The sequence below is a fragment of the Gymnogyps californianus genome, chromosome 15, assembly GCF_018139145.2.
Source record: "Gymnogyps californianus isolate 813 chromosome 15, ASM1813914v2, whole genome shotgun sequence".
Lineage (NCBI taxonomy): Eukaryota > Metazoa > Chordata > Aves > Accipitriformes > Cathartidae > Gymnogyps > Gymnogyps californianus.
Genome location: NC_059485.1, coordinates 7,533,416 through 7,546,628, shown reverse-complemented (window position 1 = coordinate 7,546,628; position 13,213 = coordinate 7,533,416). Strand labels below are relative to the sequence as shown.

Genomic DNA, 13,213 nt, shown 5'->3' with positions numbered 1-13,213 from the left:
ATATTATGAATGTGGGTCTTGCAGAACTTAGTCCAGCAAAGTGTTGACCATTAGTGAGTTGAGCAGGACCTCTACTCACATTGACAGTGTTATGCACAAGGTCTCCACCATGAGCTGAGCAGGACCTCTCCTCCTGGTGATGGCATTATGTGCAAGGGCTTCACCAGCCTTTCAATTCCAGCTGTTAAGTCCTTCAATATCAAACTGCCAAGCTGAAGATCCATAATCAGAGCTTCTGTTGACTTCAGTGAGCAATCAAGGAGGCCAGCCAGGTTTTGCTGCTACCTCAAGCTGAGGGGAACTGATCCAACTGCAACAGCCTCTTCCCAATCACATCAAGGCAAGGAGCTCCAGGGGCATGGCACTACCCCTTTGGGGATCTCAAGCATTAGCCTTTTTTCAGAGTCTTCTGGCTACATCAGTGCTGAAAGGAGTAACACTACACAAAAGGCATAGAGAAGTTCAGTCCCTGTGCCAGAAGGGCACGGTCTCTATTTGAAGACAGCTGAAAAGGAGAAAGGGAGATGCGTACCTTCATGCAGCAAAACACTAGCATAGTAGAGCTTTGCAGTCACTGTTACTACGAACCCCTTCTGCTCTTGAAACTATTAGCTCCAGTAGAAATAGCAGATGTGCTAGGTGAAGAAGGATTCGTATTTATATGAGTCACCATATTAGCATTTGTATGTATAGCAGTCATGTCTGAAGGGTCCCAGCTGAGATCTGGGCCACACTAGCCCTGCTCTAGCTAGCTTTACTTTAGTTTCTGAAATATTTTACAAGACAACAGCTACTGCACTGGCTTGTGCCTATTCTGCATGTTTTCCTACGAGAAAGGACAGAAATCAGAGCAGACAGCCATGTACAGAACGCTAATCTAAAAGATAATAGAAAAAGCTTTGCAAGGAGAGAATTCTATTCACTTTATAACAAGAAAATGTTCATTTCTCAGTGACACCCAGAATGGTCAATGCTGGGTTCCTGCAGGCTCAGCTCTGTATACAAAGGTCATGATATTTTGTCAGCAAAGAAAACAAAGGTGCTGAGATGGGCTAGTCAATAATTGACTGAGCCTTGTTACTCATTGCAATCTCTATCTTGTCACCATGTCCCTGTCTCAGTTTCAGTTAAAACTAGTGAATCACTCCACTAAAGACAACTTCTTACCTTAAAAAAAAAAAAAGAAGTCACCATCACTAACAACAACAGAGACTTCCTATCTGGTTTTGTCAAAGGTCACTCAGCAGTTAGGTCCATTTACACTGTGACTTCTACCAGCTGTGAAGAACACAGAACAAAGCATACACTAATATTCATTCCTTTGGTTTCAAAAATTTCCATGGAAACCTTTTTTCTTTTTAAGTTACCTCAATCTTCAAAGAACCAGAGAAGGAAAAAGCCTGCACTTGAAACCACTTTCACTTTGCATGTCTGACATTCATGTTTGCAGCCCACCCGAGAGTTATAACCTTGACACATTTCTTGGCAACCACCCAAAGTTTTTATCTTCCAGCAGAGAAGGTAAGTGAGCAACTGCTTTCACCACTGGATTACAGGCGCTGTGCATATATATTATCCCCATCCTTCTTCTAACCTGTATTCCACCCGAGGACACTGCTCTCTTGCTGTAGGCACTGTACAAACACAGAATAAAGGATAGGCCCTGCCTCAAAGCATTCCTCCTCCAAAGAGACAGAGCAGATAAATCAAGTCTTATTACTCCATCCTATATATGGAAATCTGTGTTGGTCTCTCTCAACTAAGCGACAAACCCAAAGGCAATTAGCTCTGACTTACGAGGAAGTCTATGGCAATCACGCTTCCAGCTCAGGCACCTAAGCTGTCTCAACTGTTTAAACCTATCCCTTGGAGAAGCCCAAGACCTGACAAGAAATCGGAGAGCCAGAAAACAAACCTGCCCCCAGCACCCTGACACACTCCCATACTCATAGATCATCCCTCCCTCGTAACAGCACGGCTGCTTTACCATGAGGGCTACACACATCCTCCCACCTTTAACAGCAAATGCAAAATAACCATATTTAATCACTAGAGTTTACTATTGCAACACATCAATAGAACAACCCAAGAAAGTGAGACAGTGTGAAAAAACCCTTAGGGAAGCAAATATAAATTTAGGACCAAAAGAGTGGAAATCACTGACAACAAAACAGTTCCAGGAAACCCCATCCTGCTGATGGGGAGGGAGGGAGACACACACAGGAGACCCTCACCGCCTCCCTTGGCAAGCCAACAGTGGACTCCTCACATCTTCATCAAGGGAAAGGCCAAGTCAGCCCTGTGCCCACCTTAACTCAGGCTAGAATGGTTTCATTCAGATCTCAAGGGTGTGTAGCAGGAACTGTGCAGGCTGGGATCAGAGCTACTGCCTTGGCAGGGTTACAGCAGCACTGGGACCCCCTGGCAGAATCAGGCAAGGAGAGGCCTGAACCACAGGGCAAGTGGCAATTCATTTGAAAGGAATCTCACATCAGGCTACTAAATTTTTAAAAAAATACATATTTGTTAGGGACTAGGAACACAGAGAGGGTACATTTTTAAATTTTTTACAAAACTATGTTTTCACTATGACCTACTAAGCAAGAAGTCTGAGGTGGGAAAGAAAAAGGGCTGCTGGAAACTCAAGCACCCTTTGCAAGCACCTGCCTTTTGCATGTCTGTCTTTAAGCTTGCAGAAAGTTTTATGGCAAGGCTTGATTAGACAATAAAAATATCAACTGTTGGGAAGAGGGATTTTTTTTTTTTTTTAAGTGACAACTATTGCACAGGAATCCTCCATGGTCAAAGTTTTCAGTGTCTTTAATATCAAGTCACCAGAAATGGATCTGTGATTGTGTCTGAACAGTGTTCAGGAAAACGCTCTAAGGACAGGATGCAAGAAAAACACAGGGGAGCAGGAAAACAGAGGGGACTGGGGAAAAGAGGAGGTGCAAGGGGGTTCTCACAAGCCCCTTGCTCATTAGAGAGGCTCACTGTGCTTTGCACTTCCAGTCACATCATGCTGTCCTTAGGGATACATGATTGCTTAGATACATAAGGACACTACTAAGTTTAAGGGGTTTCATGACTCAAGGACTCACCCGAAGTCTCAGTGTTTCAGACCTTCCTATATAGAATATTCTTAAGTTTGAGTTTCTCGTGGGGTTAAAGTCAGGAGTATGAACTATTCTCCGAAGAAGTGAGACCTAAAATATCATCATTGTCTCTCTCCTGTAGTTGATTTTATTAATAGATCTCAATGCTCTAGTGTATCCTTCCTATCATATGAGGAAACAGAACTGAAGCAACTTTCCAGCATCACATAGCCAGGGAGCATCCAAGCTGGGGAGAGTCCTGGTGTCTCCTGGGGGCAAAGTAATTCACAGCCTGTTAGGTTACACTGGCTAGTTGTAAGACTCTCCCATGAGGGTTTTTTATTAGTATTTTAATTTCTATTTCAGGCTGTGGCATGCTTAAGACATCTTTGTGGTTTCCTCTTACTTCCTCAGGTTTTTTAAAATTATCTGATTGAAAATTTAGCCAGCCAAGAGGAAAAAAGCTCAAGTTAAGAAGTCAAAACATCCATATAAATCAAAATTAGACAGCAACAAAAATAGAATTCCCAGAAGAGCTTCTTCAGTATACAATTAAACTGCTCATGTGTGCATGCATTCATGTCTTTGTATGCGCTCAAACAGGTCTGTGTGCAACTGCACACTGCAGCATGCAGGAGCTTCCTGTGTGCATGTGTAACTACATCTTGTTTTAGCATCAGGACACATTTTCTCCAGGCATAAATCACGTAGCTCCATCAATTTCAATGAATCTGCAAAATGATTTTATGTGTAATTTAGCAAGCCATGTTTTATACACTTTAAAAAGATTCATGCACTATTACCTGAACTCAGAAAGTCCACAAGGAATACAAGTTATTTGATCACAATTCTTTTTAAAGGAGTCAGTTGTTATAAGAAGATGAAATTATGATAACTCAAGTAGTGCATGCTCTTATGTCATGCACATCAAGATAATTTGTTTTGACTAAGTTTAAATAATCATTTTTAGATAAGAACACAACCTCCTAACAGCTAATTTTCTTTATGACATCCTACCACTTCGGAAGGTAATTTTTCAGCCCCTCCGTGATGTAGCTATATGCAAGATTACTACTCCACTTGAATGACTAGAGCAAATGTGATCCTCCGCAGGCCAGTCACATTGCTCTGGCAACAACAATAACAGGTTTTGTTCTTGCATTGCCAGGCAGCTCTTTGTTCCAGCCAATGGAAGAATTAAGCATTGTGGACCAGATCCTCAGCTGATACAATTAGGTGGCATTTCACTGAAATGAAGGCCAGCTGATACCAGCTGAGGAGCTAACCCTTGGTCCACAGCAGCAACAGCTGAGGAGTAATAAACAGGCAGGGAAAAGCCTTCTGTTTCATTGCCTTAATATAATAATGAGTTCTCTGCTTTCAACAGATTTATGAAGCAATCCCTGGGTTTCGGGATCATCCAGGATATTGTATCCCAAATTAAAGAATGGGAACACTCAAAGCAAAAGGCTGAAGCTAGAAGTTTTGGCTTTCTGAAATCATTTGAGGCTGGTGATGCATTTCCAGGATGAGCTACCCTTTGCCCAGCTCTGATGATTTGACAGTACCAGCCAGCTCTGCTGGTAACAGGGGAAGCCAATCACATGTCCCTCCTTTCATCACTATTTAGCTCAAGCTTGCAGCTCAATGCCCCTCCAGTCAACCTTAGCAAAACCATTATGGGAAGCAATGGCTGGCCACACTGCCTGCTTGATTTGGGGGAGGAGATTTGGCCAAGATTTGTTCAAAAAATATCACATAGCTAACAAAATCCTGGGCTGGAAGGCAACCAAGACAACATTACTTTGCTTTACTTTTTTAAAAAAAAATATATTAGCACATCACTTCAAACAGGTATCACTGATCCTTCATACACCAACAAGAAGCTGACTATGAAATCAAGCTTATGGAATTGCCTTCTGTTCAGTATCAAGCATATTCCTTAGCAATAAAGGTGATTTTCACAGTGTGGGAGTTTAATATGCAGTACCCATTAGACTGCCAGTGTGATCTGTGTTTATAAGGCAAAGTACCAATAAATTGGGTCAGCACATGAATCTTCAGAGGGAGGAAAGAGAGGGAGAGCAGAAAGAGCACCCTAGGCAGCATCACTGCAGGGGCCAGGCAAGGCACATGATGCCCTCAGGCCTTCCAGCATCATAGGTAGAGGTTTTCAGAAAGGAAAATCCATTTTTCCATTAGAAGTAACAATAAAAATATTACGTTGATTGAAAATGTGCAATCAGGCCTGACTTAGTTTGCCCTGCTGCATTCAGGCTTTATATCAAAAGGCTGTAAACCATTATAATGGAAAATAATATCTGGGTATGTTTACTCACCCAAACTATGCTTCATTTATTTACCTGAATACATTATCACATACACCAACCATTGTCACTGCTCAGTGAGGCAAGCAGACAAAAATGGGGAAAATAAACATCTACACAGATTTCACCAGCAGGTAAGCTATTAATTCATGCACAAAACAATGAAGAAATGCCAAGATACAACAATAACCACTCCTAAATTCTTGATTGTATTATTAAATAAAAGCAAAGGTAGAACATGCAAAAAAGTGCTTAATTTGTAATATCAAATTAAAAAGCCTGTTGGATCCAAAACAATCTTGGCTTGTGATTGTAGTAATTCAGTGTGAAATTTCCAATAACATTCAAATACTTCCAAGAAAACAGAGGAAAGACATTTTAATTCAATGGCCAAAAAAGAAAATAAAGAGTTGATGTAAGGGACTTGATTTCATTGAAATGAGCTGTATGCAATAACTTATTAATGTCATCATATTCCATTAAGAACTTATTATTTCCTTGTTTACATAATGTTAGCAATTATAGGGGTAATGCTGGTCCAACACACAGCACAACAGAAATGAAAAGCTGTTTGCCACATACTGGAATTCCATATGAAGGCATAGAGTTTAGATAAGGAGAAATATTTACATTATTCTTACAGAGCCCAAGACCTTGTTAAGTAAAATAATAAAACAAGTAACTTCTGAAGCTACCCAAATCAGGCATTATTACAAAGACCCTATGGCTCTATGCACACAAGCTCTGTGGTTAAAAGCTTGTTTGAAGAAAAGGTTGAACAACAGTCAGCAATTACAAAAAATTTTTGTTTTCCCATCAACGCCAAGTCTTAAAGACAAATGTTTGAAACCAGGGGGAGGTAACTTGCACGTAAACACTGCACTTGCACTGAAAGTGAAGGGGCCAGGGCATCAAAGTACATAGACAGGGAGGTAGAGCTGAAATCCAGCTGGCTGGACACAAATCCCCATTTCTTCCCTTGCAGCAGAAAAAGGGAACCATTCCTTACCAGAAGTGGGTCACACACCCCCAGATCCCAGCACAAAAGCTCTCCTGCACCAAGCTCACACTTGCCCAGAGTCAGCAATGAGGTTGTCCTGGGAAGCTGCAAAAGCCTTGGTAGCCCTTAGACCTGGTCCCTGAGCCTGCCTGCTCCTTATCTTGTACCTGCTGCCCAATTTCCAGGCTATCCTGACCTGCAGCCCAGCTCCTGATTTATCTCAGTGGCTTCACGCATCTACCACCTGTGGCTTCCTGACCACAAGCCACCCTTCTCCAGCCTGGCCCAAACACCAGGCTCCCTGCCAGCCCTATGGGGCCACCAACAGGAATGCAAACGTGAGAGTGTCACTTACTCTGTGTTCCCAAACAGATGATAACAGAGGCGGGAGGAGCCCCTTCACTCACACCCAAGGCACAGTGGCTCCAAAACAAGAGCAGGGTTGTATTCTTGCACCTATTCACGGGAAAGATCAATGGGAAAGCAGGGAGGCTGGTATCCTCCTTGTGTTGAGATATGCTAGAGATGGAGGCCACACAGGAGAGAGAAAAGCTAGATGTGTCTTGGCTTCATTCCCTTGCTTTACCAATGAGCACAGCTTAGAGGCACAGAGGGGCTGTAATACACTACTGGTGCTGATCATCAACAGTCAGTCTCCAGGATGAAGGAAAAAAGGCTCAGGAAACAAAGAATTACATATTGCCCCTTAGTCCAAAGCAAAGCCACAAGCTCGCTCTCTGCTAGTGTTTGCCAACTAGCCAGTGCTTCTTATTTCACAGATGACCACATCGATGGGTAAAGGTGTTTGTAGATACTGAAGTTGAGAAACAAAGCATTATCTGATGTTATTTTCCTTTAAAGCTTGCTTTATCGCATTGAATAAGACGACAAAAGAAAAATCTGATTCAGGTAACAGCACCTGCTCACCCCTGCTGGGAAAGACTGAAGCCTGGAAGATATCAGGCAATTTAAGGAAAAATACACCTGCAGACTGTCAAGAAGAACAGAGAACTTCACACTGAAGGCAGCCCAAGTTAACCAGTTTGTAAGATATTTCCCAAGACTTGGAGGAGGCTGGGACCAGAGCTGAGAGACATCCTCTTGTCCATGTAAGAATGGCACCAGCCCAAGTGACCCACAGGATGTACAAGGGAGGATCACAGCAGGAGTTGCCCTCCTTTGCTGCCCATATCTGGGTTACCAGCAGTCTTCATCCTAAATCACCAGAGAATGAGGGTACTTCAGAACTGCATTGAAAGACCCCATGGGTCTTTTTTTACTCAGACTTGCTAAAAGCAGGTGTTACTGCTTATTTAGCAAACTGGGGTGAGGTGACCCTTGCCCTTGACAGGCACCTCCAAGCAGTTAGCTGCAGGCCAATAGAGCCATAACTCCATTGCAGATCATCACAGCAGATTCTCCAGCTGGTGACGCTTGCCATTTCAACATTTTGCCTTCACTAGCATATGGGTGCTATTTACACTATAGAAAAGCTCCCCCCCCAAAAGTAGTAAGTACAGCATGGCATAAATCTTGCCAAAGTGAGACTCAGTTCTTCTGAATCCCACCAGAAAGAAGGAAGATGAGGGAAGAAATGCAGAGAGCTAAGACAGCTCTCCTTTATTCACATCTCTAGGGAACTTTCGTCCTGGCAAAACTTGTCCACAAAGGTCAGTCACAGAGGGGAATAGGGTACATCCACCAGTCTCCCACCTTCAGATAACACTCAAATGTTTGAAAAGCTCAAGGAACAAAAAGCTCATGGAAGAGTGTTAGGGAGACTCAGTTCACAGGCAGACACAATTTAAATTAAACCATACTTAACTGGATAGCCAATATGCACCAAAAGTCATACTGATGAGAACAGAAAAATGTAGTTTCAAGGAATCAGTTACATGGTTTTCAAAAGGTGAAATAGCAGTATTGTGAACAAGTAATTAATTACATTTAGTCGCTTATATTAGATTTCAAAGCTGATCTCACTTTCATTATATAACTCTTGCATGTGGAGTTACAACATGTTTGATGCAACATTCTGTTACTGCAAAGTAATAGATGCATTTAAACAACTTTAAGAACTCATTTAAGTAATTTGCAACTTTCTCTTCATCATTCCTGTTAAGGCTCACCCCCCCATCTAATACCATAGCTTTCAGCTTTAGTAGGTCAAACACTAAGAAAAAAAAAATCCAGGTAGCTACAACCTGTAACCTACAAACCCTATTGTGCCATGCTAAAGCAGATAATGTGTCATATTATCTATCCTTACATGAAGTGCTACAAGCAGCTCACCCAGAACCCCTTAAAAAAGCCACAGCAAAGGGAATACAAGTGATACACAGGGAATTGTATACCCAACACTCACCCCTCCTGGAGCACTGGCTTTGGCTGCTCTCCTCCATCAGCCCACTCCCTGAGGCACAGGCTCTAGCTTCCACCTGCCTCCTTTTGTCTGCTTGGGCTTGATTGATAATCCAGCTCAGCTGACTTCCCTAAGAGACAGCAGCACCAGAAGCTCGGCAGGAGAAAGGCTGCAGCCACAGGCAGGCAAAAAAAAACCCCCAAAACAAACAGTTTTCCACATGCCATTCATGCTGCACCCCCATCACATATCATATCCCCTTCCAGCAGTGGTGGGTTCCCCAGTCAAACCAAAACTGCAAGGTTCTTCCTGATGGACCTAAAATGCCAACTTGCTAAACTAAGTTAAAATAAACTGAACTCTAGCTCACTGCATAGAGAGGTAGTTAACTTATGAACCGAACTCAATTTCCCAAGCAGAATCGTACAGACTTGCTGTTGAGCAGTGGTGGGAGGCAATGGCACACAAGGAACCAGTGTTACTGTTCTCATAGTCAACTGACCAGATGCCCTTTGACTGAGCTGATCTTGGTGGAAAAGTGGAATAAGATAGAAAGCCTTGCTTCTGGCTCCATAGCAAAATGTTTTGCTATGATTAAGTACACCTGTATTTGAAGGATCCAGGGTGACATAATGGCTTCCATGGGAATCAAAGTGCTGCATCTACAGTGAGCTGTACCTCTGAACCCTGGTACTAAGAGGTCCCCCTAGGACAGCAAGTCTCATTCCTCCGTAAAGGTACAGAGCAGTCCATAGGATCATGGCCCTGTCGGCTCTTTTTTTTCATCAATCTTTTTTTCCCATTGGAAAAGCAGTGACCTCCCTTGTGCAAAACATGATGACACTGTTAACAGTGCATGGATGTGCTTCAGGGGAGTGCAGAGCACAAGGCTCTGCGGAAGTGCCCAGTGAGGGAACAGTGCTGGATGGAGCCGGGGTGGGGGCGGGGGAATATTTTGGGGGGAAAGAAATACTTTAATGTTGCTTAATCCAGGGAAAAATGGGCCAGCACTATCAGTGTTGAGATGATTCTGTGGAAAGGTGGTGGTGGGTAGGCAGAAGCACATTTCCTTTCTCATTCCTACTGCAGCCCCACTCAATGACTGTTTGAGCCCTGCTAAGGACCGTAAAATCCAGAGGACCCCCCACCCAAAGACAAAATCAGTAGCCCCAGAGCATCTCTGCCTGATCACCTGAAGACCATTGGAATGGCTTGTCCCTTCCTCCAGACTGCCCTCAACCTTAGACAACCATCAACGGCACTCACCGGGCTCTGGAGGCTGCCCTGGCCCCAGGACCACCAGCTCCATTAGCCGTTAGGCCACCCAGCCACAGAGCTGACTGCGCAGCTAACGGCAACAGGAGAGAGGGCAGATTACCCGGCAGTCCGCTCACGGATTATCACAGCCCACAGGATCTCGGATTAAAAATAAAGACTGCTCCTCCGGAGGAAGCGGAGCACACAGCTTTCCGTGTTGACCTTGCTCCGGCGAGGGGCTGGGCGCGAGGGGGAGCGGGCGGCTGGCCGCTCTCCAGCCCAGACAATGACAGAGCAGAATCGCTGCTCCCAGCCTGGGCACACAGACCGCGCTTATACTTTGCAATGCTATTAGCGCAGATTCCTCTCTCTGCTACCACTTTTTTTTTTTTTTTTTTTATTTTGCAAACCTTTGTGGAACAGACGCCCTCTCCTTGCCCCAGTTGGAGCTGCAGTAGAATGAAAATGGGGGTGGGAAGGAGGGAGGAGAGGAGGGGACAAGAAAAAAAACGCTTTTGGTTGAGGTTTTCCTGTTACTATCACTGTAGCGTTTATTTAGCCAATCTCCTAACTATGACGTGAGGAAGGCAGGAATCATGGCTCGCTCATAATATTTAACACACCCACTGAAAGCTGGAGCTGCAGAGCTACTAGTCCAACCAGTCTCCAGAATTCAGTGTAGCTGAAAGAGGTTTTCACTCTGCACCTGCCAAAGATCTCTCCCCCCTCTTCCCTTCTCTCCCCCCTTCTCTCTTCCTTTCTCTTTCTCTCTAAAAGGCAGACCTGTAAGACCCAGCAGAGATCAAAGACGGGACCTCTTTGCTAAAAAAGAACCTCTACTGATTTATATTAGTTTCTTTCCTCTAATCCTTCCTCCCCCCCCCCCTTTTTTTTTCTGTGCCATATTTAACCTTTATGTTGCAGTTGTGCCATCAGACAGTTTTGCAGCCAAAAAAAACCAACACAAGCCAAAGCAAAAGCCCAGCTCGGATACAGCAGCCACCCAGACTTGATCTCAGTTGAACGTATTAATCTCTCCCAAGCACTGGACGCGATGGATGAAGAAACTGGAACGGCTCTAAGAAAATTATTTTCCAGCCAATGTTCTTAAACAGTCTCAGAGAAGAGAGGGAGCGAGAGCGAGCGGGAGAGCGCTTCTGCTGCATCACTGGTCAAATTCAAAGGAAGGGAGTCAGCGTTTCCAGCACAGCCAAATATTATGGATGATTTTTTTTCTTCTGTCGCCTTTCCGTACAGGTTTTCTTAATATTATTCTTCCCCCTCCTCCTCCCAGTCTTTTTTTTTTTTTTTTAATTTTATTTAATCAGAGCTAGTGTCTGATGCCGGTTTCTCTTCAAGAACCAGTTTTCCCTATTTGTTGTGATTCCTGTAATAAAAAGAGAGAGAAATCGTGAACAGATGGCTTTATATATTGCAGTGCCGCTGGCATTGTTTTTCTATTGATTTTAAAGGCTCGGTCCGGTGCTCCTTTTTTAAATTTTTTTTCCTTTCTTTTTTTTTTTTTCCCTCCCCCTCCTAAGTTCTTGATGATACTGAGACATGAGGACCTATTGTTTTTAGCCTGTTTATTCCTCGGCGCCTATGGAGATAACTTTATTGACTTGATCGCTCGCTTCCCGATCCGAAAGCAGCCAGCCAAAGCCCCGGGGGGGGGGCTGGAAGACCCACGCCCGCCCGGGCTTTTTCCGCGAAAGCGCTCCCGACCGACCCCGCCGCCTCCCCTCCCTCCCCCTCCCCCGGTAATTTATTAGCCGCCCCGGCCATGAAAATGCTCCTGGTCCGCAAGTTCCGGGTGCTGATCCTCATGGTGTTCCTCGTCGCCTGCACCATGCACATCATGATCGACCTGCTGCCGCGGCTGGAGCGGCGGGGGACCGAGGGCCGCCCCGGCTGCTCCTGCCCGCCGCCCGCCGCCGCGCCGCCCCGCGCCGCCCCGCGCTGGCCCAGCAAGCACACGCTGCGGATCCTGCAGGACTTCAGCGCCGAGCCGGGCTCCAACCTCTCCTCGCAGTCGCGGGAAGCGGCGGAGCGGGCGGCGGGCGGCGGCGGCGGCGGCGGCGGCGGTGGCGGCGGGGGGGCGGCGGCGGCGCGGACGCGGCGGCTGATCGCCCCCGGGGCGCCGCGCCCGCCGCCCCCCGCCGCCGCCGCCGCCGCCGCCCCGCTGGCCGCCCTCTTCCAGCACCCGCTCTACCGCGCCGCCCTGCCCCCGCTCGCCGACGGCGACCTCCTCTTCAATGTCAACAGCGACATCAGGTTCAACCCCCGGGCGGCCGAGCAGCCCGAGTGGTGAGTACCGGGGCCGGGGGGGGGACGACACACACACACACACACACACACACGGACGATGGGGAGCCGGCCCGGTTTGGCCCGGCTCGGCTCGGGGCGGCGGGGCTCGGTACCAAGCGTGCGGTTTGCCCCGGGCGGGGGTGCCCCGGGGTGGCGGGAAGGCCCGGCGGGGTGCTGGGCGGTCGGTGTGGAAACGTGGCACGGCGCTTCCCTGGGTCGCTGCCTTCCGTTTTAGAATGTAGGTTTTTGCCCGGGCGTTCACGAGAATTGATGTAATGGCTGGTTTGGAGCAGGCAGAGCGTTGAACAGAGCGATTCGGTGTCACCAGCAAAAAGAGAAATCGTACACAGGCTTGACCGGTTGTGTTCCTTCAAACAAAAAAAGGCCATGAAATACAGAATAAACACAGGAGCACGAGAAGGCCGGAGTACTGAGGCCAGAGGGTCCGTATGCCCCAATATCCCATCTCCAGCTGTAGCCAGAGGCAAGCGCTACCGGAAAAACAGTGCAAGAAAGAGGGTGAGCGCAGAGTGAGCCTCCCCATCCAGTACCTTCCTAGTCTCTCACTCAGAGGTGTAGGGGCTAAGCAGTGAGACCAGGCAGTAATACATAACTTTTCTCAAAAGCAAGGTCTAGTGTCACAAAGGTATTCCTCCTAGCAGGTATTTCTGCCTTCGGGATCTGATCTGTGCTACATTTTTCATCCTCAATTAATTCCCAGTGTCCTAGCACCTCTGCTGCTCTCCAGCCTTCAAAGCAGTTAGTTGCCTCTGTGAATCGTATGCCCTGTTGGCTTGTAAGAAATGCTGAGAAATTTCAATGACTGAAAAATCAAAAGGCTTGTCTAATACAACAGCACCCTCTT

The 13,213-nt window shown here is 46.0% G+C and overlaps 1 protein-coding gene and 1 long non-coding RNA gene across 3 annotated transcripts in view; one reads left to right on the top strand and one right to left on the bottom strand.

The window, feature by feature from the left end:
- The window catches only part of LOC127022484 (uncharacterized), a 51,397-nt gene extending 42,574 nt beyond the window's left edge, over nucleotides 1–8,823 (bottom strand). The window contains exon 1 of the long non-coding RNA XR_007767350.1: nucleotides 8,788–8,823. This is a non-coding gene — a long non-coding RNA (uncharacterized LOC127022484). The remainder of the gene's footprint in view (nucleotides 1–8,787) is intronic.
- A 2,886-nt stretch (nucleotides 8,824–11,709) lies between these two features.
- FAM20C (FAM20C golgi associated secretory pathway kinase) overlaps nucleotides 11,710–13,213 on the top strand; it is a 59,838-nt gene continuing 58,334 nt past the window's right edge. Inside the window, exons 1-2 of one of the 2 annotated variants that reach the window (XM_050905932.1) lie at nucleotides 11,815–12,348; nucleotides 12,770–12,775. In XM_050905932.1, coding sequence (XP_050761889.1) covers nucleotides 11,825–12,348; nucleotides 12,770–12,775 — 530 coding nt within the window. In that variant the 5' untranslated portion in view covers nucleotides 11,815–11,824. Of the gene's footprint in view, nucleotides 12,349–12,769; nucleotides 12,776–13,213 lie in introns of both variants that reach the window. The other variant, XM_050905933.1, reaches the window with a different exon arrangement.